We start from the raw sequence: 27,239 nt of genomic DNA, 5'->3' as shown, positions 1-27,239 counted from the left end.
TTTTGAACCAGAATCTGTTATTTGCTGTACATGCCTCTTCCTCAATTGGCACAGAGAACTCTAGGGTTTCTTCAGTAGCTACAAAATTTGAGAAAATGTTCAGAAATGGAGTGAAACAGGGAGGTACCTGAAGTTGTCCAAGAAGAAACACACATGACAGAACATTGCTTAATTTAATGGAAAAGGTGTTGTACTGAACGACCAGTAGAAGAACGGTGTGATTATGGTGGCCCAGAGGGCGATGGAGTATGGTTGGCTGCATGAGTTTTGTGATATCTAATGGTCACTCCCATATTGATCAGGCTACACCTCGTCACACCCACCAAACGGGAGCAGGCGTAGCCTACTTCAAAGGCTGTTGAAGAACGGTGTGCACAGTTTTGTAGAAACATGTCGTTCAGTACAAACCGTCACACAACGTAGAAAACATTGAACCGAACTAAACGCATCTCTGGTCTCTGTTTCACTCTGGGTGCATCTCTGAAGTCTGCAGTGTCTTCCACTCTAGTCCTTTACATTTACATTTACATTTAAGTCATTTAGCAGACGCTCTTATCCAGAGCGACTTACAAATTGGTGCATTCACCTTATGATATCCACTGGAACAACCACTTTACAATAGTGCATCTAACTCTTTTAAGGGGGGGGGGGGTTAGAAGGATTACTTTATCCTATCCTAGGTATTCCTTAAAGAGGTGGAGTTTCAGGTGTCTCCGGAAGGTGGTGATTGACTCCGCTGACCTGGCGTCGTGAGGGAGTTTGTTCCACCATTGGGGTGCCAGAGCAGCGAACAGTTTTGACTGGGCTGAGCGGGAACTGTACTTCCTCAGAGGTAGGGAGGCGAGCAGGCCAGAGGTGGATGAACGCAGTGCCCTTGTTTGGGTGTAGGGCCTGATCAGAGCCTGAAGGTACGGAGGTGCCGTTCCTCTCACAGCTCCGTAGGCAAGCACCATGGTCTTGTAGCGGATGCGAGCTTCAACTGGAAGCCAGTGGAGAGAGCGGAGGAGCGGGGTGACGTGAGAGAACTTGGGAAGGTTGAACACCAGACGGGCTGCGGCGTTCTGGATGAGTTGTAGGGGTTTAATGGCACAGGCAGGGAGCCCAGCCAACAGCGAGTTGCAGTAATCCAGACGGGAGATGACAAGTGCCTGGATTAGGACCTGCGCCGCTTCCTGTGTGAGGCAGGGTCGTACTCTGCGAATGTTGTAGAGCATGAACCTACAGGAACGGGTCACCGCCTAGTTGAGAACGACAGGGTGTTGTCCAGGATCACGCCAAGGTTCTTAGCACTCTGGGAGGAGGACACAATGGAGTTGTCAACCGTGATGGCGAGATCATGGAACGGGCAGTCCTTCCCCGGGAGGAAGAGCAGCTCCGTCTTGCCGAGGTTCAGCTTGAGGTGGTGATCCGTCATCCACACTGATATGTCTGCCAGACATGCAGAGATGCGATTCGCCACCTGGTTATCAGAAGGGGGAAAGGAGAAGATTAATTGTGTGTCGTCTGCATAGCAATGATAGGAGAGACCATGTGAGGATATGACAGAGCCAAGTGTCCTTGGTGTATAGCGAGAATAGGAGAGGGCCTAGAACAGAGCCCTGGGGGACACCAGTGGTGAGAGCACGTGGTGCGGAGACAGATTCTCGCCACGCCACCTGGTAGGAGCGACTTGTCAGGTAGGACGCAATCCAAGCGTGGGCCGCGCCGGAGATGCCCAACTCGGAGAGGGTGGAGAGGAGGATCTGATGGTTCACAGTATCAAAGGCAGCCGATAGGTCTAGAAGGATGAGAGCAGAGGAGAGAGAGTTAGCTTTAGCAGTGCGGAGCGCCTCCGTGACACAGAGAAGAGCAGTCTCAGTTGAATGACTAGTCTTGAAACCTGACTGATTTGGATCAAGAAGGTCATTCTGAGAGAGATAGCAGGAGAGCTGGCCAAGGACGGCACGTTCAAGAGTTTGAGAGAAAAGAAAGAAGGGATACTGGTCTGTAGTTGTTGACATCGGAGGGATCGAGTGTAGGTTTTTTCAGAAGGGGTGCAACTCTCGCTCTCTTGAAGACGGAAGGGACGTAGCCAGCGGTCAAGGATGAGTTGATGAGCGAGGTGAGGTAAGGGAGAAGGTCTCCGGAAATGGTCTGGAGAAGAGAGGAGGGGATAGGGTCAAGCGGGCAGGTTGTTGGGCGGCCGGCCGTCACAAGATGCGAGATTTCATCTGGAGAGAGAGGGGAGAAAGAGGTCAAAGCACAGGGTAGGGCAGTGTGAGCAGAACCAGCGGTGTCGTTTGACTTAGCAAACGAGGATCGGATGTCGTCGACCTTCTTTTCAAAATGGTTGACGAAGTCATCCGCAGAGAGGGAGGAGGGGGGGAGGGGGAAGAGGATTCAGGAGGGAGGAGAAGGTGGCAAAGAGCTTCCTAGGGTTAGAGGCAGATGCTTGGAATTTAGAGTGGTAGAAAGTGGCTTTAGCAGCAGAGACAGAAGAGGAGAATGTAGAGAGGAGGGAGTGAAAGGATGCCAGGTCCGCAGGGAGGCGAGTTTTCCTCCATTTCCGCTCGGCTGCCCGGAGCCCTGTTCTGACGTAACTGATTAGAAAGATCTGGACAAGTGAAAGCTGGTTTCCGGGTAGGCATCATCATCATCATTCAGTACAGATGAAGGAGAGTAGAAGAGGATGCAACTTCAGCTTATTGAGATGCACCTTCTGTTTCTTTCCTCCCACGTTCCTAGCCTTGTCCCAGATCTGTTAGTGCTGTATAGCCAACTCCTATAGTCGTATAACCACTAGAGCAGGGTTCCCCAACAGGTGATTTAAATTGTTTGTTGGAAAAAAAAGCAAAAACACCAGAAAATCAGCTCCAACTGATTTAAATTTTGAAAATCTGTGCCCGAAGTATCCCCACACATAATAGAGAGATATATGTGATCGTATACAAACGTAAGCAAGGTTTGAAATTATTATATTTTAGTCAAATATTTTATCTGTTTGTGCTTCTTGCGGTTAATTTGCAGTTTACAAATGATTTGTAATTATGTTCCGGCCCCCTGACCATCCGCTCAAGAAAAAATCGTCCTGCAGCTGCATCTAGTTGATGATCCCTGCGCTAGAGAAACAACAAAGACTACACAAACCGATCTGGGACCAGGCTGCCACATTTCTTTAGAAAAATAAATGTTCTCTCTAAAACCAGCAGATGGCAATCACACGCAACACAATAAGGCACCTCTAGATCTCGACACCTAACTTAAATTTTCTCGCAGGTCTCCAGTTGCCATCAATGGATGATTTTACATGATTTGTGCATGGCTCGTCAGTCAAACTAGGTTGCATGGGGCGAGTGTTGGAGTCTGTTGGAGCAGATGCAATGGGAAAAGCCATTTCCCTGTCCTGGACAGTTGGGGGAGCAGATGGAGATTATAAGGCAGCTCTATTTGGGCCTGACGCTCTTGTTATCCTGTACCACTGTAGAGAGTTATCTCATGTCACTTGTCTCTCTCAGTTTTATCTGAAATCTCTAAGGCTTTTATTTTGATGGCTACTGGGTTTATACTTATCTAGTTGAGCCATTTAAAATGCCACTTAGCAGCTTTCCCTTACGCAGAGGAAACATAGTCCTTTAAAAAATATTCATTTGAATACATGACCTGTCTGTCTGTCGGATCAGCCAGTCTGAAATTGCTCCCTATCCCTCCCCCTTGGCCCTAACCGCTTGATCTTAGCATGTGGGATGGGCCTGGATATGTATCAGCAGTGTAGTGTTGAAGCTTCCACCATATTGCTTCCACCTGACAGATCAGCAAACATTAAAGGGTTTGAGGGGAGGAGAAGGTGGGAGGGCGATTTGGAACTGGCTCTGCTCCTTCTCACAGAGTCAGGTTAAACTATATAATGTTTATGTCTCGGTCCATGTCAGTCTGTGTGTTAAAGTTAAAAGAGTAGGGTCAGGCTGTGGTGGCACTTGCGGGGGACAGTAGTGTCAGGCTGTGGTGGCACTTGCGGGGACACATGTACAGGACAGGTCACAGGGTCAATTTGATTTGCTCAACTCCTGCGTCCTCTCTCCTCCGTCCTCTCTGGCCTCCTTTTGAAAAAGCTCAAAAGTAATCGAGGATAAGTGGGGGAAAAATGCACTTGTATGAAATGGGACTCTCCTTCTACAATCGTGCTTCATTTGGCAAATTACATTTACAGGGTAGATTTCCAAAATAAATGTATAAAGTGATACAAACTAATTTAGCTAGTTATGCAAGACATTTTATTGATAAAAGGATACGTAGCATATCGTTTTTAAACGTTTCCATTCTTTTCCCATTGAGAAAAATATAGCTGATTCAAAGGGGATCTGGCAGATTTTAAAGATGCACTATGCAGAAATCGCTCCGCAATTTCCTGGTTGCTAAAATTCCAATAGTTCACCTAACTTCTGTTTGTGACAAAAAAAGCAACTGTAGTGTAGAGAATCATTGTACCATCTAAACCGCTGTGAAATATATTTCCCATAACCAAAAATATTGTATTTTCAGCTGTTTGAAGCTGGTGTACAAAACCAGAAGCAAAAGAAGAAATAGCGCATATAGAACAGATATACCGCTTCTTAGACTTGCTTTCAATGAGAATAACATATCTATAACTCACATGTATTATTGAATTTGGTCAGGTGGCTCAAAAAGTTACATATTGCAGCTTTAAAAACTATTCGGACAAAGGCCTCCGGTAGGGTACACTTGTGCTTCCTCGCCAAAAGGAGGCTATTGAAGAGGGGATGACCATCTTTCGTTTGCCTACTAATGAATTCACACACTCCTTGACCACTTATCGGTTACTGGGTCACGGAGGAGAGAGCCAAAAGGAGGCTATTGAAGAGGGGATGACCATCTTTCGTTTGCCTACTAATGAATTCACACACTCCTTGACCACTTATCGGTTACTGGGTCACGGAGGAGAGAGGACGGAGGACAGACTTTTGCCCAAATGAGAGAACCCCATAGTGTCCCAATTCCAAAATGGTCGCTACTGCCTACCCACAAGGAACTTTTCTAGATCTAGAGAGATTAAATGGTGCCAGCAAAACAGCAATAATGACACCGAATATGGTAAGGTAGAGGTAATACAGCTAATAACCGTCTAATCATTTGAGATCTACAGTACGCCTGTTTCTGTAAGCAGTAGGGCTCCATTTAGATTCCCGCTAAATTCAGAGAGGGCTGAAGCTCTTTCAAAGACTCTAAAGTCCAATCTTTCTTCATACTACTAGTACTGCATGGGAGGCCATGGCCCTAAGGCAAACAGGTGAGTGTCCTTGCATACTTTTCAATGTAGCCTGTAATGTTTTTGTTGGACCAAGGGACAAATCACTCCACACTTGAAGAAACACCACCAGCAACATGAACAATACCTTGTATTACCTCCAATAATAAATCACTTTTACTACCCTCTCTACCCACCCTTCCTGCCTGATTAGGTGTTTCCTTTCAAAGAACCATGATATCATAATGTTGGCACAATGTTTTGTTTGGTTTGGTTCTAAAATCCGTCTCTCATAGCAACCGTGATGTCACGGCCAAGACAGAACAGACACCGACATCAATCCATCATCGATAGACACTTTTTATAGTTGTTTGTCGACGCATCGAAGGAAGCTGTTTTTTGGTGTCTCCAGTGTGTCTAGCTGACTGTTTGTGCACGTATTTCTCTATAGCACCCGTGGGATATGTCTATACAGGTGTCTGATTGTATCTTATGTGACCTTACATGGTGTGGTGGGTAGACATCAGAGCTATATGAAATATTAGACCGCAGTAACCAAAATGACGTTGAAAATATGGATTTTAGACGTATTTTCCAGGTGCTGAATGAAAGGTAAGAAGATGTATTTTCCGGATGTCAAAAATGCATTTTTAATGGACATTGAAAATAAGTATTTACCAGAATAAATAAACATACAGTCAGTAATACAGTAGAAAAAATCTATATACAGTGAGTGCATATGAGGTAAGATAAGGGAGGTAAGGCAATAAATAGGCCATGGTGGCGAAGTAATTACAATATACCAATTAAACACTGGAGTAATTGATGAGAGAACAGTGTAGTAGTAGTATAGTTTTAATTCAGTACAGTAGTTTAATTCAGTACAGTAGTGTACAATACAGTACACTATACTTTTCTATACTGTATTCTAGTGTGTATTGTACTGTACTCTATTGTACTATACTCTACTTTTCTTTACTGTACTGTGTACGGTACTGTGCTGTCCAAACTTGTGAAACATACAGTAGATGTCTATGTTTGGGCTAAATCAAGGCCGATCCTGATGGGACCAAATCAGAGCGTCTTTGTTTCGGTAAAATATAGGCCGTTCCGGACCAAAAATCAATGTCCGTGGAAGGTGAAATCAAGGCTGGTCCGGATCACATCAAAAAATATCAAAAAAAGACATTCAAAAGACGTCAAATGCTTAGTGGGATATCTCTCTAAAAACATTCGCCTCCATAACATCCCGTTGTGCTTCAACAGTACAGCTGAACCTACAAAGATTAGTGAAGTCTGGGGCCTGTTCATTCCCAGTGGTGAGATTGCACTCTCATTCTGACTCGTGTACCTGCTCCATCAAATAAGAGTATGACTCATGGGAGGCTAGCTACACAGTCACTACCCTTACAGTCAATAACTATACATTCACTAACTATACAGTCACCAGCTATACAGTCACTAGCTATACAGTCACTGGTTATACAGTCACTAGCTATACAGTCACTGGCTATACAGTCCCTAGCTATACATTCACTAGCTATACAGTCACTACCTATACAGTCACTAACTATACATCCACTGGCTACATAGTCACTAACTATACATGCACTAAGTATACAGTCACTAGCTATACAGTCACTGGTTATAAAGTCACTAGCCATACAGTCACTAGCTATACAGTCACTAGCTATACATTCACTAGCTATACAGTCACTAGCTATACAGTCACTAACTATACATTCACTGCCTACATAGTCACTAACTATACATGCACTAACTATACATTCACTAGCTATACAGTCACTAGCTATACAGTCACTACCTATACATTCACTAGCCATACATTCACTAGGTGTAAAGTCACTAACTATACATTCACTAGCTGTACAGTCACTAGCTATACAGTCACTATCTATACGGTCACTGGCTACACAGTCACTAACTATACATGCATTACCTGTACAGTCACTAGCTATACAGTCACTAGACATACAGTCACTAGCTATACAGTCACTAGCTATACAGTCACTGGTTATACAGTCACTAGCCATACAGTCACTAGCTATACAGTCACTAGCTATACAGTCACTAGCTACACAGTCACTAACTATACAGTCACTAACTATACATTCAATACCTGTACATTCACTAGCTATACAGTCACTAGCTATACAGTCACTAACTATACATTCACTACCTGTACAGTCACTAACTATACAGTCACTACCTATACATTCACTAGCTATACAGTCACTAGCTATACAGTATCTATACAGTCACTAACTATACATTCACTAGCTGTACAGTCACTAACTATACATTCACTAGCTGTACAGTCACTAGCTATACAGTCACTAACTCTGCAGTCACTAGCTATACAGTCACTAGCTAAAAAGTTACTAACTCTACAGTCCCTAGCTATACAGTCACTAGCTATACAGTCACTAGCTATACAGTCACTACCTGTACATTCACTACCTGTACATTCACTAGCTATACAGTCACTAGCTATACAGTCACTAGCTATAAAGTCACTAACTATACATTCACTACCTATACATTCACTAGCTATACAGTCACTAGCTATACAGTCACTAACTATACATTCACTACCTGTACATTCACTAGCTATACAGTCACTAGCTATACAGTCACTAACTATACATTCACTACCTGTACAGTCACTAACTATACAGTCACTACCTATACATTCACTAGCTATACAGTCACTAGCTATACAGTATCTATACAGTCTCTAACTATACATTCACTAGCTGTACAGTCACTAGCTATACAGTCACTAGCTAAAAAGTTACTAACTCTACAGTCCCTAGCTATACAGTCACTAGCTATAAAGTCACTAACTATACAGTCCCTAGCTATACAGTCACTAGCTATACAGTCACTAGCTATAAAGTCACTAACTATACAGTCCCTAGCTATACAGTCACTAGCTAAAAAGTTACTAACTATACAGTCCCTAGCTATACAGTCACTAGCTATACAGTCACTAGCTATACAGTCACTAGCTATAAAGTCACTAGCTGTACAGTCACTAGCTATACAGTCACTAGCTATACAGTCCCTAGCTATACAGTCACTAACTATACAGTTACTAACTATACAGTCCCTAGCTATACTGTCACTAGCTATACAGTCACTAACTATACAGTTACTAACTATACAGTTACTAACTATACAGTCACTAGCTTTATAGTCAGTAGCTATACAGTCACTAGCTATACAGTCCCTAGCTATACTGTCACTAGCTATACAGTCACTAACTATATAGTTACTAGCTATACAGTTACTAACTATGCAGTCACTAGCTATACAGTCAGTAGCCATACAATTACTAGCTATACAGTTACTAACTATGCAGTTACTAGCTATACAGTTACTAACTATGCAGTCACTAGCTATACAGTCAGTAGCTATACAATTACTAACTATACAGTCACTAGCTATACAGTCATGTGAAATAAATGGTTCAGGCTTGTCATTCTTTAATCTCCCAATGCATTCCCTTTTCTTGTATTGGGCATATTTAGGCGATGTAATCTTCCCTCTCCTACACACACACACCAGTGGAGGTTGGTGGGAGGAGCTATAGGAGGATGGGCTCATTGTAATGGCTGAAATGGAATTAATTGAACGGAGTCAAACGTGGTTTGATACCGCTTGATACCATTCCATTTATTCCATTCCAGCCATTACAATGAGCCCATCCTCCTATAGCTCCTCCCACCAGCCTCCACTGACACACACACACACTTACTTTCAACTCCAGCACAAGTTGGGCCCACATCAAGGTGGGAGGGAGGGAGGAGGAGTGCTGCATGAAGTTTGAGCCCTCCCCTTTTACTCCCTCCTCCCGCTTATTCCCCAAATACAGAGATGAACCTACTCACAAGGCTGGTGGTTTAAAGCAGAGCTGCACAGCACACAGAACACACACAATAAAGCAATTCTCATGACATTACTTTAGAGGTGTGTGGATGAAATCCACACAAACAACCAAACAAACAGATACACACACAAGAACACACTTATATAAACATACACACATGGGGACTGGATTACACTACTGGACTGCTCCCTCAGCAGGACTCTTCAAAAGGTTTGTTTGATGTCTACCTCCTCAAATTTTACATAACCTTCGCAGTATGACAGGTGACAACTTGATTTTGACAACTTGACAACTTGATTTTGAAGGGTATTTTGCATCTCTCTTTTTGAACAGAACCACAGAGCCTAGAAATAACAGCTCTTGTCCTCTGGAAGTGAGAGAATCTGACTGTGTCGAGACTGAAAGACGTCTGTGTAGTTAATTGACTTGGCTGCTTAGGAATCTATTTTCCAGCACAGTCCTCCTTTAAAACCACTTTAACTGTACTGGGAAACAGTTATAGAGCACCTTCTAAAACTCCCCTCTTCTAAGAGAAAGATCAATCCCTCTCTCATCACCTCCTCTCAGTAGCCCAGGCAGGAGAAACGGGGAGAGAAGGAGAAGAGGAGGAAAGAACAGTAGAGCCGCCGCCGTCGTCCATTAAACATATGCACCGCTCCATTTCCTCTAAGCTGAGGGTGTCTGTTGCTAGTGGGGACATGGACGCCGCTCCTACAACCGTGTTGGCAGCCGGGGATGCCACGTGCGACGAGACGGTGTGTGAGGCACTGGGTCGCTTCGAAGCCACGCTGGCGGCAGCGGTGCGCGAGGTGCACGTGGACGTGAGTGCCTTCAAGCGGGGCGTGGAGCGGCGGGTGGACGAGGCGTGTCAAGCCCAAGGGCCCCTGGCCGAGGCGGTGCAACAGCTGACGCAGGAGAACCTGCAGCTCCGGAGTCAGCTGGAGGCGCTGGCCCGCCTGGTGGAGGGTCTGACAGGGAAAGGGGTGGACAGGAGCGCCCTGGAGGAGAGGGACAGTAGGGGACAGATCCCCATGACTTCGTCCCAGGGGATGGTGAACAGGAGCCACGGGAGTCCCTCCACCATGGTCCCCAATGGACCGTCAGAGTCTGGTTCTTCTGGTCTTGGTTCTGGGTCTTCTGGTTCTGGCGCCTCTAGTTCCACATCAGCCCATCTCTCCAGCAGAGAGCCCATGGAGGACAACATGGTTAATGTGAGTATTGCCTTGTTACCGGAGAAGATATTGTCCCATTTAGTATCATTTAGTAGAATGCAAGGGAATGTCATCTGGGAAAATTGAAAGCCTTTTATGATGGTTGTGTGTGTGTGTGTGTGTGTGTGTGTGTGTGTGTGTGTGTGTGTGTGTGTGTGTGTGTGTGTGTGTGTGTGTGTGTGTGTGTGTGTGTGTGTGTGTGTGTGTGTGTGTGTGTGTGTGTGTGTGTGTGTGAGAGAAAGAGAGATTGAGACAGTGCTAAGTTGTAAATCTGTTGTCTCTCTCAGTGGGGAAAGTGCTGTGTTGCCCCTGGTGATTCATTTTAAAGCTCCTGGCTTAGTGTAGTACTAATACATTAAATAGTGTGAAGCTGCGTGTATCTACAGTAGGCAGTAATGGGACAAGGGGAAGCTGCCCATCCTCCACCCGAATGACCTTCTTTAAACATGTCACTTTTTGCATTTGGAGACACTCCAAAAAACGAATTCAAGCGTCTATGTGTACACCACAGGAGGCTGGTGAAGGAGGACGGCTCATAATAATGGCTGGAACGGAGTAACTGGAATGGCATCAAACACATGGAAACCACGTGTTGGATGTATTTGATACCATTCCACCTATTCCACTCCAGCCATTACCACGATCCCATCCTTCCTGTTAGGGGCGGCAGGTAGCCTAGTGGTTAGAGCATTGGACTAGTAACCAAAAGGTTGCTAGATCAAATCCCCGAGCTGACAAGGTAAAATCTGTCGTTCTTCCCCTGAACAAGGCAGTTAACCACTGTTCCTATGCCATCATTGAAAATAAGAATTTGTTCTTAATAACTGACTTGCCTTGTTAAATAATGGTTTAAAAAATATATTTTAAAAAATGTGGGTGCCACCAACCTCCTGTGGTGTACACACATATTCATGAATATACAGACACTAGAAAATACAAGTAGTGGAATGTATTTGGAAATACACTTGGAAAGTAAAGGCATGTATTTGAGAATATTCAAATACACTGACTCAAATACACTCCCATACATTTAACCCAAGTGGTTTCGGTGTTTGAAATAATGTATTTGAAATAGAAATAGTATTTATAGGAAATTATTTGAAAATACTTTCACATACACTGTACATCCAATAGGAGTAGTTGATTCGGGCCACATCATTTGAAAATACTCAGATACACAGAATATAAGTATTAAAATAAAAAAATAACACACACACACACATTTTTGCAGAGACCCAAATTCTACAAATTCAATGTAGCATCTCTGCTGGTGGTTTCTCCAGTGGGACCATGAGCATGACATCCAGAGGACCTCTTACTGTCTGTCTGTGTGTCATTAGGTACCTCCCATTGAAAGAAGATACTGTACTTGTACACACATGAATGCTCCCACAGTTTTATTATTTAATCAGACTGTGTAAGGGTATCTATTTTTCTTTCATGGCTATTTTTAAGTGTACTTGTTGTACCCTGTAGTGCACCTTGAACTAACTGGATGCTCGTACACTACTTCTAATCTCTCATTGAATCCAAAGATTTAAATCTGTCTGTGTGTTTTTCAGTTAAGCCAAGAGGCCGGTCAGTGTTATCTGCTCCTCCATTCCCCTCTCTCCGCTCCTTCCGTCCTCGCAAAAGGGCACATGTATTTTTGTCAGGGCAGGCCTGATTGATGGCTCTGGTCCTGGACATTTGGGTTGGAGCTCTTTGGGACCGCTTTGTACCCCCCTGGTCCAGACAGCTCCGTATGGAGCTTTAAACCTCCCATCAACTTTTAAAACAGGCCTCACTTTTTATAGCCAACGCCAAGCTAGTTTGAGTCCTCAGCTGTGTGTGTGTGTGTTTCACCTGAAAGTATCATTTTCAGTCTTGGTTCAGGATAGATTTTAAAAGCACCACAAAGTCCTAGCTAACATAACTTCCCATAACTGCAACTCTGGATGTATAGAAACAGAGAGAGAGGAGAGAGAAAGGCTGGAATAGGAGACAGACATAGCAGCAACCCTCTCCACCCTTCCCAGCACCTTCATAGGTGTGTATTTTGGGTTAACATTTTTAAACTCAAAGCACAGATAGGACACATGGAAATTCATTTCCTTAGGCATTAATCATGCAAACACATTTTTATTGTGACACAGCATCAGTGAGATTCAAACCTATAATCTTCTGTTGTCTTTCCATGGAATTAGTCCACTGCACCACCAGGATGGAGCTAGCATGCCATGTTTTTTAAGCATACAAAATCTGTTCATTTTAGTCTATTCAAACAGACCCCATTTCAAAGGAAACAAGCACTCATTAAGATTGGGTGTGGCCAATTATTGGGCACACCTGAACACACCTGAACACATTTAAGATAGAGGATAGAGAGAGTTTTGCTGATGGTGAGAATGGAATGTACAGTTGAAGTCGGAAGTTTACATACACTTAGGTTGGAGTCATTAAAACTCGTTTTTCAACCACTTCACAAATTTCTTGTTAACAAACTATAGTTTTGGCAAGTCGGTTAGGACATATACATTGTGCATGAAACAAGTAATTTTTCCAACAATTGTTTACAGACAGATTATTTCACTTATAATTCACTGTATCACAATTCCAGTGGGTCAGAAGTTCACATACACTAAGTTGACTGTGCCTTTAAACTGCTTGGAAAATGACAGAAAATGATGTCATGGCTTTAGAAGCTTCTGATAGGATAATTGACATCATTTGAGTCAATTGGAGGTGTACCTGTGGATGTATTTCAAGGCCTACCTTCAAACTCAGTGCCTCTTTGCATGACATCATTGGAAAATCAAAAGAAATCAGCCAAGACCTCAGAAAAATAATTGTAGACCTCCACAAGTCTGATTCATCCTTGGGAGCAATTTCCAAACGCCCAAAGGTACCACGTTCATCTGTACAAATAATAGTACGCAAGTATAACCACCATGGGGCCACGCAGCCGTCATACCGCTCAGGGAGGAGACGCGTTCTGTCTCCTAGAGATTAATGTACTTTGGTGCGAAAAGTGCAAATCAATCCCAGAACAACAGCAAAGGACCCTGTGAAGATGCTGGAGGAAACAGGTACAAAAGTATCTATCTCCACAGTAAAACGAGTCCTATATCGACATAACCTGAAAGGCCGCTCAGCAAGGGAGAAGACACTGCTCCAAAACCGCCATTAAAAAAAGCCAGACTACGGTTTGCAACTGCACATGGGGACAAAGATCGTATTTTTTGGAGGAATGTCCTCTGGGCTGATGAAACAAAAATAGAACTGTTTGGCCATAATGACCATTGTTATGTTTGGAGGGAAAAAGGGGGATGCTTGCAAGCTGAAGAACACCATCCCAACCGTGAAGCACGTGGGTGGCAGCATCATGTTGTGGGGGTGCTTTTCTGCAGGAGAGACTGGTGCACTTCATAAAATAGATGGCATCATGCGGAAGGAAAATTATGTGGATATATTGAAGCAACATCAAGACATCAGTCAGGAAGTTAAAGCTTGGTCACAAATGGGTCTTCCAAATGGACAATGACCCCAAGCATACTTCCAAAGTTGTGGCAAAATGGCTTAAGGACAACAAAGTCAAGGTATTGGAGTGGCCATCACAAAGCCCTGACCTCAATCCTATAGAAAATGTGTGGGCAGAACTGAAAGTGTGTGCGAGCAAGGAGGCCTACAATCCTGACTCAGTTACACCAGCTCTGTCAGGAGGAATGGGCCAAAATTCACCCAACTTATTGTGGGAAGCTTGTGGAAGGCTACCCAGAACGTTTGACCCAAGTTAAAAAATTTAAAGGCAATGCAACCAAATACTAATTGAGTGTATGTAAACTTCTGACTCACTGGGAATGTGATGAAAGAAATAAAAGCTGAAATAAATCATTCTCTCTACTATTATTCTGACATTTCACATTCTTAAAATAAAGTGGTGATCCTAACTGACCTAAGACAGGGAATTTTTACTCTGATTAAATGTCAGGAATTGTGAAAAACTGATTTCAAATGTATTTGGCTTATGTGTCACGATCTATCACAAGGATGAAGCTGGAGAGACGAAGCAGGTAACATTTAATAAATAACGGACATGGAACGAGACATAAACAGCTTAGCAAACAGAAAAACAATCAATGCAGAAGCGGGGAACAGAGCTGGGGAACTGACACATATAGGGCAGGAAATGAACAGGTGATAAGAGAGTCCAGGTGAGTCCAATAACGCTGATGCGCGTGACAAGGAAAGGCAGGTGTACGTGATGGATGGCAGGAGTGAGTGATGCAAGGCATTCTGGCGCCCTCAAGCGCCAGGGGGAGGGGAAGAGCGGGAGCAGACGTGACAGTACCCCCCCACTAGGGGCGCCACCCTGCGTCCCACCTGGGCAAACCGGCCGAGACATGGGCGCTGGGCAAGCCGGTTGAGGCGTGGAAGCCCGACGAACCGGCTGGAGCGTGAGAGCCTGGCGAGCCGGCTGAGGCATGGGAGCCTGACGATCCGGCTGAGTCCAGACGCCTGTCGATCCCGCTGAGGAAACCCGATGATCCGGTGGATTGTGACGTGGGATGGGAAGCCACCGAGCCAACCGAGGCAATGAAACCTCTCGAGCCAGCCAGGGCATGAAAGCTCGACGGGCTGGCTTAGGCACCCCCGGTTCCATCGGCGGCAGAATCCACCCCCGACGTCACCGACAAAACAAAAAACAAACAAACAAAAAACTCCTGGACAGGCTGGGCAGACAAGAACTGACGATCCAGCTGAGGCCCGACGTGGGATGGGCGCCCTCCGAACCAACCGGGGCAAGGAAACCTCTCGAGCCTGCTAGGGCGTGGAAGCCCGACGAGCAGGCTAGGCACCCCCGGTTCCATCGGTGTTGACCCAGAGCCGATGCCACTATACCAACCAGAACGCCAGTACTCCCCGATGCTTCGTGTGATGGCTTCTGCATTCTGTCACGATCTATCACAAGGATGACGCTGGAGAGACGAAGCAGGTACGGGGAGTAACATTTAATAAATAACGGACATGGAACGAGACATAAACAGCTTAGCAAACAGAAAAACAATCAATGCAGAAGCAGGGAACAGAGCTGGGGAACTGACACATATAGGGGAGGAAATTAACAGGTGATAAGAGAGTCCAGGTGAGTCCAATAACGCTGATGCGCGTGACAAGGAAAGACAGGTGTACGTGATGGATGGCAGGAGTGAGTGATGCAAGGCATTCTGGCGCCCTCAAGCGCCAGGGGGAGGGGAAGAGCGGGAGCAGACGTGACAGTACCCCCCCACTAGGGGCGCCACCCTGCGTCCCACCTGGGCAAACCGGCCGAGACATGGGCGCTGGGCAAGCCGGTTGAGGCGTGGAAGCCCGACGAACCGGCTGGAGCGTGAGAGCCTGGCGAGCCGGCTGAGGCATGGGAGCCTGACGATCCGGCTGAGTCCAGACGCCTGTCGATCCCGCTGAGGAAACCCGATGATCCGGTGGATTGTGACGTGGGATGGGAAGCCACCGAGCCAACCGAGGCAATGAAACCTCTCGAGCCAGCCAGGGCATGAAAGCTCGACGGGCTGGCTTAGGCACCCCCGGTTCCATCGGCGGCAGAATCCACCCCCGACGTCACCGACAAAACAAAAAACAAACAAACAAAAAACTCCTGGACAGGCTGGGCAGACAAGAACTGACGATCCAGCTGAGGCCCGACGTGGGATGGGCGCCCTCCGAACCAACCGGGGCAAGGAAACCTCTCGAGCCTGCTAGGGCGTGGAAGCCCGACGAGCAGGCTAGGCACCCCCGGTTCCATCGGTGTTGACCCAGAGCCGATGCCACTATACCAACCAGAACGCCAGTACTCCCCGATGCTTCGTGTGATGGCTTCTGCATTCTGTCACGATCTATCACAAGGATGACGCTGGAGAGACGAAGCAGGTACGGGGAGTAACATTTAATAAATAACGGACATGGAACGAGACATAAACAGCTTAGCAAACAGAAAAACAATCAATGCAGAAGCAGGGAACAGAGCTGGGGAACTGACACATATAGGGGAGGAAATTAACAGGTGATAAGAGAGTCCAGGTGAGTCCAATAACGCTGATGCGCGTGACAAGGAAAGACAGGTGTACGTGATGGATGGCAGGAGTGAGTGATGCAAGGCATTCTGGCGCCCTCAAGCGCCAGGGGGAGGGGAAGAGCGGGAGCAGACGTGACATTATGTGTATGTAAACTTCTGACTTCAACTGTACCAACATTTAAATTAAAAGTAACCATGTTTGAACTTTTAGGGAATGTTCTGTTTTCTTTTGTCAAGTTCCTTAAAGGGATACTTTGGGAGTTTAGAAGTGAGCCCCTTTATCTTCTTCCCCAGAGTCAGATGAATTCGTGGATACAATTTGTATGTCTTTGTGTCCAATACGTAGTAAGTTAGAGGTACTGTAGTTTAGAAAGCCAATGCTAACTAGCGTTAGAGGTCTATGGGTCTATGCGTATCTGCTAGTTCCAGTCATTGCGCTAACGCTAGTTAGCAATTGCGCTAGTGCTAGTTAGCAACTTCCTTCAAACTGCACAAAGAGACATAAAAATGGTATCCATGAGCATCTGACTCTGGGGAAGTTTATAAAGGGCTTCACTGCCAAAATCCTGAAGTATCCCTTTAAATGTGCTGAGAAAGTTCCAAAGCCAAGCAACTATCCTGCACCATTCCCAGAAAGTTGTGGGAAGGTTGTATGCAAAATAACCATTGGACAACCACGCTCTCACCAAGCTCTAAGAAACATGGTTCTCAGAATGGTATGTGCTAGCTGAGAGGCTATTTTGGGTTGTTGCTGGTTACAGGTCAGGATTTTGTGTGTTTCATATCAACTGCTCTTGGAGAATGAGAAGGGTTTGGTTGTTGGATAGATGATAGGATTAGTGGTTGGTAGGATTATGATAGGTGGTAGGTGATAGTCTGACACGGATTGTTGTTCTTATTTGACTTCCACCCCTAACGTATCTGAACACACACACATACACAAACACATACACACTTGAATTTGTATTTGGATCTACAATGAAGTAAAGAGTTAGGCTTACAAGGGGTACACACACACACACACACTAACACACACACATGTATCTTGGGGCAGCAAGTACCAGGTGGAGGCCCTTAAGGAACTATTCTGGGTCTCCATATCTCTTCACTTCAGAGCAGCACATGAGGGAGTGCTTCGTCCAACCAATCCCAGTCCTGAGCTGAGCCTCCTGACAGGACGGAAAGTAGAATTCCCAAAGTAGAATTTCGTCTCCCTGTCAATATCCCCCTGAGCTGGATTGCCAGCTGTTCCCCTCTCGAAACACACACCCTGCCAACATTCCACAGCGCTGATGTCACCTGGCTGTTCCCCCATCAACCCTGACTACGTCAGAAATGCGTTCCTACAGATTAGCTGGTCAAAAGTAGGCTACATGAAAAGTGCAATACTGTTAATATGTGTTAGTGCAGGTTTTCATTGAATTCATGTAAATCAAAGCTCATCTGCAGAAAAATTCTCAGCAACAAAAGAGGGATCAAATTAATATCTTACATCTGTACGTGTGTGTATCCCTTGTAACCATAGTCCTGTAATCCTGAGATTCAGCAAGTCTTGGAGGACAATGGAAATAAATAAAAAGCATCTTTATAGTTAAAAGTAGATCTAAATGACATCTTAAAATGTGTGTGTGTGTACCCCTTGTAACCCTAACCCTGTATTTCCTGCAAATGTGTGTGTTTGACTGTGTTTGTTTGACTCTGTACGTGTGTTTGCGTGTTTCTGAGTAAAAAGGGAGAGATCGACTAAAAGTAAAATAGATTCAGAAAGAGAGTGAGCGGGATTTTTTTTAAATGGAGAAGCAGACAGGGTGAGACAGATAGAGAGAAAAAATGATACAGTAGGTATGTGAGCCGTGCACACAGATCATCGCTACTGCTAATCCCTAGCCTCTACTGTCCCTCTGCTATGACTTGACCGGGCTCTCATCATGGCTCTATCGCTGGCAGTCGCAGCCATGGGGGGATAGCGGGTGCGACTGCCAATCTAGAAGGCTCTGAAGTACTGAGTTCTGGCACTGAATGATAGCATTGGAACAGTTTGGCTGTCCCACTACTAACTCCCTGATCTCAAAAGGCCCTGTTTGGGGCTATATTAGGATGTAAGAGGAGTGGGGGACATTGGGGTGACTGATTACAAATCCAAAATAGCTCCAGGACTTAAGGCTTGTCTCTCCACACCTCTCAGTTAGACCCACGCGCTGAGCCCCAGTGCCACTAAAGACTACAGTCACAATTGGGACTTATGGAGACCCAGAGATAAATAGGAATAATACCCTTCCCAGACCAAATGTCCAATGTTGTAATTGTCGGGGGGGGGGGGGGGGGGGTCAAAATGGCTCTGTTTTTTTGTTCTTGGGGGGTTAAAGAAGACCTAAAGCTGTACTTTTGTTTGTATCCACAAGGTGGACCATGTTTTCAATTTGCTCATCTGGCCATTTAAGGCTATGCTAGATTCTAAGGCTATGTTCCTGGTGCCATTTTGGGCCTGTAGCAAATTCCAGTATGTTGTCCCCCACTATGAAATCGGGATGGGGACTGTCCGTCCGCTAGTCACACACCATATCTCAGACAACTCTGGCCAGATTTTGACGAAACTTGGGTGAGTGATGCATCTTGCCATAGAGATCCAGCATTTACAAAATTACACTGATTACTATAGCCCAAGGCGGGAGCAATAGTAATTAACTGAAACGTGTGAGTCACACCAGAGAGGAAGAGGTGAAGCGAGAGGGATAACTGGGCCCAAAATCTGTCTTCTCCAGCAGGTGGCATTTTATTTGGCCCATGACATGGAGTACAGGGAGTGGATTAGCTAAAGAGACTGCAGTGCTCGACAATCAGGGCTGCTTGCTGGCCCGGGCAACATCTGCCGAGTTCACTGGGCCAGTTAATAAAGCTTTCATTCACACTTGTTATCAACCAGCATTCCCTCTCTGTCTCGAGTGAGCCCCGCCTCAGTCCTGGATACGTCCTGGATACTCCCACCAGACTCGTCTCAGCGGAGGCGGGAAGCCCATCAACGCATTCAAAAGTCCTTTTCACAGCGATGTTGGCCATTCGAATGCATTAGCAAAAATCATAATAACATTTCTTAACAGGGCCATGAGCCATACCCACATCATGTATTGTTCCTGATTTAACTTACATTTGTTTTAGTTTATTTTATGTTGTGTTCTTTTAGATTGTGCCTATTGTGTAGTAATGGGGCCGTAGTTAAGTGTGTTCTGTTTCTCTTTTATATAGGGTCACAAAGGTGTTGACAAAACGGAAGACAGAAATGTTGCTGCTGTGTTGGAGAATGGACATCACAAAGAGAAAGGTTTAAACACACACCAGTGTTGGGGTCAATTCAGTTGAAAATTCTAAGTTATTATTCAAGATTTTAGAAAACAATTTCAATTAGGGATTTGAATTGAAACTGAATTGACACACACACACCTCTTTCCTCATGCATGTCTGCTACCTCCCATTCAGTCAGTGGTCAGGAAGCAGAGGTGCACAAGCCTCATCTCCCCGTCAGTGCCCTGACCAGGACTTGTTCCGAGTCACCAACTGGCCCCAGACGAGCCTCAGTGGAGCTCAAGTCTCCTGGTCATTTATTTGCAGGTGTCACCTCACCCAAAGCCAGACCAGATTTTTTGTTTAAATCTGGTGAGTAAAATAACTGTAATATAATATAGCTAGCTATATGTTACGTATTTGTTTACTTACCTTGTAAGCAGGCTATTGATATTTTTGTAATCCTCATATTGTATGTACCCAAATCAGACGACTCATCATTCGGCGAGCCACATCTTCCCTGCACTGCCATAACCAAAACAGACTCCCCAACTGGCCCCAAACCGCCAGCACAATCTCCTGCTTTGGCCAGGAAATCTCCTGCTTCAACACCAAAGTCTCCTACCTACCCAATAGCTGACGTCACCACTCCCAAAACAGCACTAGATGCTCTGTTTAGTCCTGGTGAGTAGAACTTGGATTGGACTATCTACCCTTAAAGGGATAGTTCACCCAAATTCCAAAAAGTAATTTTGGATTTTGTGCAAAAGTCTAGTAATTTTGGGGTGAACTGTCCCCCTAAGATGTGTTTTGAAAAATCAACCTTTATTATCAATAAAGGTAAATGAAGGAACATATCCATGGCTGACTTTGTTGACTTGTCTTGGTTGTTTCAGCACCAGCATTGAAGAGAGAGACCGCCGTATCAATGCGTACATTTACCCTTCCAGGCCTATCACAAGGATCAGGTACATCATATTTTTTGCTTTCAGTGGGCCAAGATTGTAACATGTAGTCATTTCTGCCAGATTGGGAATCTGTGTCTGTCATCTACTCTCATTGACACCTGGCCAGGTTCAAATAGTACTTGTTTTCTTTCAAATACAAATACTTGTTGATTAAGCCGGCCTGGAATGCCAAATGTACAATGTTTCCATTGGTTTCATTGCAGCAGTCAAGCTCAATGAAGTGCAGCTAAAGTATTTGATAGAAAATGAATACTGTTTGAACTCAGGTCTGGTTGACACAATCGATCTGACCTGATGTCACCCTCTAGTCCAAATCACACCTTGCATACAAGCTAAACTTTACCAACAAACATTTTCTCCTCTTCTGTCTATTCTCACCCAATCAGAGAGTTTTTCTGGACAACAAATGCAAGTGAGGTCACCAGTCAGCAGTCATGCAGTGCAGAAGGAGAACATCTCTGTATCTCTGGCCCCACCTCATACCCCTGTCAGTGCCTTGAGCAGAACTAGCCCAGAGTCACCAACTGCACCTGCCCCAAATCAGTCCCCTGCCCCCCCATCATGGGCTCCTGCTGCCCCAACTCAGTCCCCTGCCACCCCAACTTGGGCTCCTGCGACCCCAATTTGGTCTCCTTCTGCCCCAACTCAGTCCCCTGCCACCCCAACTCAATCTTCTGCAGCACCAACTCAGGCTCCTGCAGCCCCTCCATCTCCTTCCCCTGCACCCAAAACACCTAGTCAACCAGTATTTGAGGATACCACACCCAAAGCATCGGGAGAATTTCCTTTCAAACGTGGTGAACGTGGTAAGGGACACAAGTACTCTCTCCCTACTATCTCTTTCCTCTTTTCCGTTTAGGACTTTGTTCTTTCACATTTCTTTGTCTGACCTCCAGTTCTATTTCATTTTTTTTCTCTTCTTTCGTTCTTTTACAGTAGCAGTTAAGGCAGCGAGCCCGAGTCTAACGCGTAGCATGAGTTTCCCAGCAACCACAGGTAAAACTAGGAACTGGGCCCGAATTTGCAAAATGTTCTTAAGAATAATGTTCTTCTTAATTGTCATTTTTTCCTTAACTATGAACTTATGAAAAGTTGCTATTTCTTAATAAGGTGCTTATTTCTTATGCTTCTCATTAAGCAAAAAGTTCAGAGGAAATTAGATTCTTGAAAATAAACTTACTGGATTTCTTCTTGGAAATGTTCTTAATTCCAAGATAGCTAAACCCTAGTCTTAAAAACGATGGGCAGTGAGAGAATAAGCTAATGAAAGCAATTGAACATGTTTAATTCACTCAAACTTCCTCTGAAAGTTACAGTATTGATTATTTTAAACCCAAGAACATCTCAGTAATAAATATGCTAGCATTTTTAGATTGCTAGCTAGACCGGTTGTCCAGCAACAATCATTTTAAGAAGATAGTTAAGAAGTTCATTAGAAGATATTTGAGAAGTTTGTGAGAAAAATTATGAATTCTTAAGAAATGTTAGTTTGCACTTACAAACTATCTTATGAACTTCTTATTTTTTTGTTAAGAAGCTTGTTTTTGTGTAAAGTGTTTTGTGAATCTTTGTTCATTGTGTGTTTTGTTGTCTGCCTTTGCCTTTCTTAGTCTTTTGTTCATTGTCAAGTTAACATTGTTCTCTCTCTTTCTGTTTCTCTCCCCCTCTCTGTCTGTCTCTTTCTCTCGCTCTGTGTGATGTGCAGAAAAACTCCTACCCCCCAGAAAGGTGCCTCCCCCTGGCACAGACAGGTCAGTCCTTGACCAATTATTAAACATCAAATGAGACACTATTCAAATACATGTAAATCACAACCATGTAAACCTGGCATTTTAGTAGTTATTCAGAAGCTCAATGATGTACATTTGTACATAACCTTCAGGAGCCTGGTCAAGTTTGGCGGTTCGGACAAGTTTGGTGGTCCAAATAAATTTGGTGGTCCAAACAAGTTTGGCGGTCCGGACATGCTTGGTGGGCTGGACAAGTTTGGGGGCGGTGGGGAGCGGAAACTGCAGAGGTCACAAACGCTTCCTCGCAACCTCGGGATGCAGAGCAAACGGTCTCTGTTTGAGAGTTTGGCCTCTGAGTGTGACAGGTACAAAAGGCACAGTCAGTCACCCTGACTTCACCCATTGTCTCTCTTACCCGACTTAGCTAGCTATTACTCCCTATTGAGTAATTGCTAAACCCTAGGTTTTGAGGTTATGAGACCATAACCCTACTCCTATCAACCCTGTACTTTGTTTTGAGTGTCAATAAAAGCCAACAGGCCCTTAGTATCACATTTTACATGTCCCTCAACCCTTTATTACATGTATATTATCACTATCATTGTGTGATAAGTCAGACAGTTGGGTCCTGTTCATATGCCACTTAGCAAACACTGTTGTCCAAAGTGACTTAAAGCATAGTGTGTGCATACATTTGTAGTGTGTGTGTAAAGAATCCTTTTGGGAATTGAACCCATTACCTTGGTGTTGCTAGAACCATGTTCTTACCAAGTGAACTATACAGCCACAAACAATTAACCACCTCTATGTTCCACTCTGCAGGTCCAAGGCTGCAGGCTCCAAGCCCAAACTGCAGCGCTCCCAGAGTTTTAACAGCGCCAGCAGCATCAAGGCAATGCTCCTGGAGTGGTGCCGATCCAAAACGTTTAGCTACCAGGTGAGTCAAGCCCTAGGCCCTTGTGACAGACGGTTCACAATGTGATAAATGTTAGCTAGCACACATGAGATTTGATTCTGGTTTCCAGCAATTTGTCCATCTCAGTTCTTCCCAGGGCTTTAGACAGCTTAAGAGGCTCCATATTATCATACCATTAACTTTTGTTCATAACTGGACCATGTGTGTTATGTTAATAGAATATTTACCAGCAAATGTGGCTCTTAAAGTTAGTCAATATATAGGAATACTTAAGTTTTTAACTGGTCTTCTATGGAAATAACACTGTATTTGGCTCCTACCATTTTCTCCTCCATCAGAACATAGACATCCAGAACTTCTCATCCAGCTGGTGTGATGGAATGGCATTTGCTGCCCTGGTCCACTCCTTCTTCCCCCTGGAGTTTGACTACAACACACTGAATCCTGCCAATCGCAAAAACAACTTTGAAGTGGCCTTCACCACAGCAGAGTAAGTGTGTATGTGTGTGTTGGTAATACCTCAAGGAGGAGATCCTGTTACAAGTCTGTGGCATACGGTGTTATAATATATATGTATTAGAAACCTTATCTTTAAATATTGTGGGTTATATATATTTTTTTATCTTTCTCCTTCTGTCTCTCTTAGGGAGCAGGCTGACTGTGTTCGTCTCATAGAGGTAGAGGATATGATGGTGATGGGTAACAAACCAGACCCCATGTGTATCTTCACCTACGTCCAGTCCCTCTACAACCACCTCAAGAAGTTTGAGTGACACCCCTGTGCAGAGGCGATCACCCCTATCACCAGGCACACTGACACTTCGTCAGCGAGCCAAAGCACTACTCCCTACTTTGTTCAACTCTCGATAACTGTATATAACGATTGTGCTTGTACAATTCTATTTGAATTTGTCTTGTCATATAATAATGTGGTTTGGGGCTCTTATTTTGCCTCCTTTAGAAAATAGAGGTAGTGAATTGGAGAAAAGATTGTAGTTTTACAAATATATTTTTTAACTCAGAGAGCCACCTGCTGGTTATTTTCTAGTGGTGTAATTATGATTCAATGTAGATCATAAAATAAATGAAACAAGATTTCTAAAATAGTGTTTGTCATGCATGAAGCTAGCAAAACACCTGAAAGACATCATTTAAAATTCAAGTTGTAAAGAAAGTGGGAAGAAAGTGAAAATGAAAGAAGTGTAAATGCAAAGAAAGGTGGCAGGAACAACTTGTTAGTTGTACGCACTGGTCTTGAATCAGTTTGGCCTTCTGCTAATGCCATTGGACTCGAGGCATTTTTGACTGTTTTGCAGTGAGATCATGATATTTACAGGTATGTTGATGTTTAAAAGACGTCTGTTTTTTATGTAATAAAAAGTCCAGATTGTCACTGTTACAAATAAATAGCTGTATCTACAAATTGTATTCAATGTCAATCAAATGTATTGGATTAGCTTTTATTTCAACTCTATTAAAATAATAGTGATGTACACTATTTGTTATCACTTTCTGAATTAGGTAATGGGTTATTATATCTTGGGAATGAAACCAGAGTGGAGCTTAACATACAGCTGTCGTGTTATACACTCTATCGGCAGGATAGAACAGCAGCCTCTGGTAAGATACGGGGGCAGATGCATATATGTAAACAACAGCTGGTGCACGATATCTAAGAAAGTCTCGAGGTTTTGCTCGCCTGAGGTAGAGTATCTCATGATAAGCTGTAGACCACACTATCTACCTAGAGAGTTTTCATCTGTATTTTTAGTAGCTGTCTACATACCACCACAGACCGATGCTGGCACTAAAACTGCATTCAATGAGCTGTATACCGCCATAAGCAAACAGGAAAATGCTCATCCAGAGGTGGCGCTCCTAGTGGCCGGGGACATTAATGCAGGTAAACTTATCAGTTTTACCTAATTTCTATAAGCATGTTAAATGTGCAACCAGAGGGGGAAAAAATCTAGACCACCTTTACTCCACACACAGAGATGCGTACAAAGCTCTCCCTCGCCCTCCATTAGGCAAATCTGACTATAATTATATCCCCCTGATTCCTGCTTACAAGCAAAAATGAAAGAAGGCAGCACTAGGGACTTGGTCTATAAAAAAGTGGTCAGATGAAGCAGATGCTGAACTACAGGACTGTTTTTCTAGCACAGATAGGAATATGTTCCGGGATTCTTCCTATGGCTTTGAGGAGTACACCCCATCAGTTACTGGCTTCATCAATAAATGCATCGAGGACGTCGTCCCCACAGTGACCGTACATACATACCCCAAACAGAAGCCATTGATTACAGGCAACATTCGCACTGAGCTAAAGGGTAGAGCTGCCGCTTTCAAGGAGCGGGACTCTAACCTGGAAGCTTATAAGAAATCCTGCTATGCCCTCCGACTAACCATCAAACAGGCAAAGCATCAATACAGGACTAAGATCGAATCGTACTACACCGCCTCCGACGCTCGTCAGATGTGGCAGGGCTTGCAAACTATTACAGACTACAAAGGGAAGCACAGCCGAGAGCTGACCAGTGACATAAGCCTACCAGACGAGCTAAATCCCTTTTATGCTCGCTTCGAGGCAAGTAACACTGAAACATTCATGAGAGCCTCAGCTGTTCCGGACGACTGTGTGATCACGCTCTCCGCAGCCGATGTGAGTAAAACCTGTGAGTAAGGTCAACATTCACAAGGCTGCAGGGCCAGATGGATTACCAGGACTTGTACTCCGAGCATGCGCTGACCAACTGGCAAGTGACATTTTCAACCTCTCCCTGTCTGAGTCTGTAATACTAATATGTTTCAAGCAGACCACCATAGTCCCTGTGCCTAAATGACAACCAACCCGTAGCACTCATGTCTGTAGCCATGAAATGCTTTGAAAGGCTGGTCATGGCTCACATCAACATCATCATCCCAGAAACCCTAGACCCACTCCAATTTGCATACCGCACCAACAGATCCACAGATGATGCCATCTCTATTGCACTCCACACTACCCTTTCACACCTGCACAAAAGGAACACCTATGTGAGAATGCCATTCACTGACTACAGCTCAGCGTTCAACACCATAGTGCCCTCAAAGCTCATCAATAAGCTAAGGACCCTGGGACTAAACACCTCCCTCTGCAACTGGATCCTGGACTTCCTGACAGACTGCCCCCAGGTGGTAAGGGTAGGTAACAACACATCTGCCACGCTGATCCTCAACACAGGGGGCCCTTTAGGAGTGAGTGCTCAGTCCCCTCCGGTACTGCCTGTTCACTCATGACTGCACGGCCAGGCACAACTCCAGCACCATCATTAAGTTTGCTGATGACACAACGGTGGTAGGCCTGATCACCGACAACGATGAGACAGCCTATAGGGAGGAGGTCTGAGACCTGACCGTGTGGTGCAAGGACAACAACCTCTCCCTCAACGTGATCAAGACAAAGGACATGATTGTGGATTCTCCGCTTCCTCTTCACGCAGATCACGGGGATCGGGGCCTGTTCCCGAGGAAGCAGTATATCCTTCGCGTTGGGCTCGTCAGAGTCGTGAAAGGAAAAGAAGGATTCTGTTAGTCCGTGGTAAGTAATTGCAGTCTAGAAGTTATTTTCGGTCATAAGAGACGGTAGCGGCAACATTATGTACAAAATAAGTAAAACAATAAGTTACAACCACGCAAATAAACAAACGTGATAGTGAGAAGGAGAGATGTTCCTTGCTCAGAACATGAGAACATATGAAACGCTTTATGAGCTGAAATAAAACATTCTGGTGGGAATTCTAACCAAGTGAGAGAGACTGTCATTTCTTCAAACAATCACCTTTATTTTTTATCAATGAATTATTGCATTAATGGATCACCCGTAGGTGACCGTTGGGAGCCCAACGAGCAGAACTGAGAAACAGCATTTTATAGTTAAGACACA

At 44.6% G+C, this 27,239-nt stretch overlaps 1 protein-coding gene across 3 annotated transcripts; it reads left to right on the top strand.

Annotated features, from left to right (window-relative positions):
* The first annotated feature begins 9,099 nt into the window (after positions 1-9,099).
* On the top strand, positions 9,100-24,806 carry LOC139537629 (smoothelin-like protein 2). 3 transcript variants are annotated; one of them, XM_071339169.1, is made up of 13 exons: positions 9,100-9,365; positions 9,489-10,366; positions 19,662-19,737; positions 19,893-20,069; positions 20,187-20,381; positions 20,594-20,665; positions 21,052-21,471; positions 21,605-21,661; positions 22,371-22,416; positions 22,548-22,760; positions 23,218-23,332; positions 23,650-23,801; positions 23,958-24,806. In XM_071339169.1, the coding sequence occupies exons 2-13, from the start codon at positions 9,803-9,805 to the stop codon at positions 24,082-24,084; spliced, it is 2,214 nt and encodes a 737-aa protein (XP_071195270.1). In that variant the 5' UTR covers positions 9,100-9,365; positions 9,489-9,802; the 3' UTR covers positions 24,085-24,806. The 3 variants fall into 3 exon arrangements, with proteins under 3 accessions (XP_071195270.1, XP_071195271.1, XP_071195269.1); XM_071339168.1 differs by having other exon boundaries at positions 9,108-9,365; positions 21,602-21,661; XM_071339170.1 differs by lacking the exon at positions 21,052-21,471 and having other exon boundaries at positions 9,101-9,365; positions 21,602-21,661.
* Positions 24,807-27,239: the final 2,433 nt, after the last annotated feature.

Source organism: Salvelinus alpinus, chromosome 13 (assembly GCF_045679555.1).
Source record: "Salvelinus alpinus chromosome 13, SLU_Salpinus.1, whole genome shotgun sequence".
NCBI lineage: Eukaryota > Metazoa > Chordata > Actinopteri > Salmoniformes > Salmonidae > Salvelinus > Salvelinus alpinus.
This window is presented reverse-complemented; position numbering and strand designations above follow the sequence as displayed.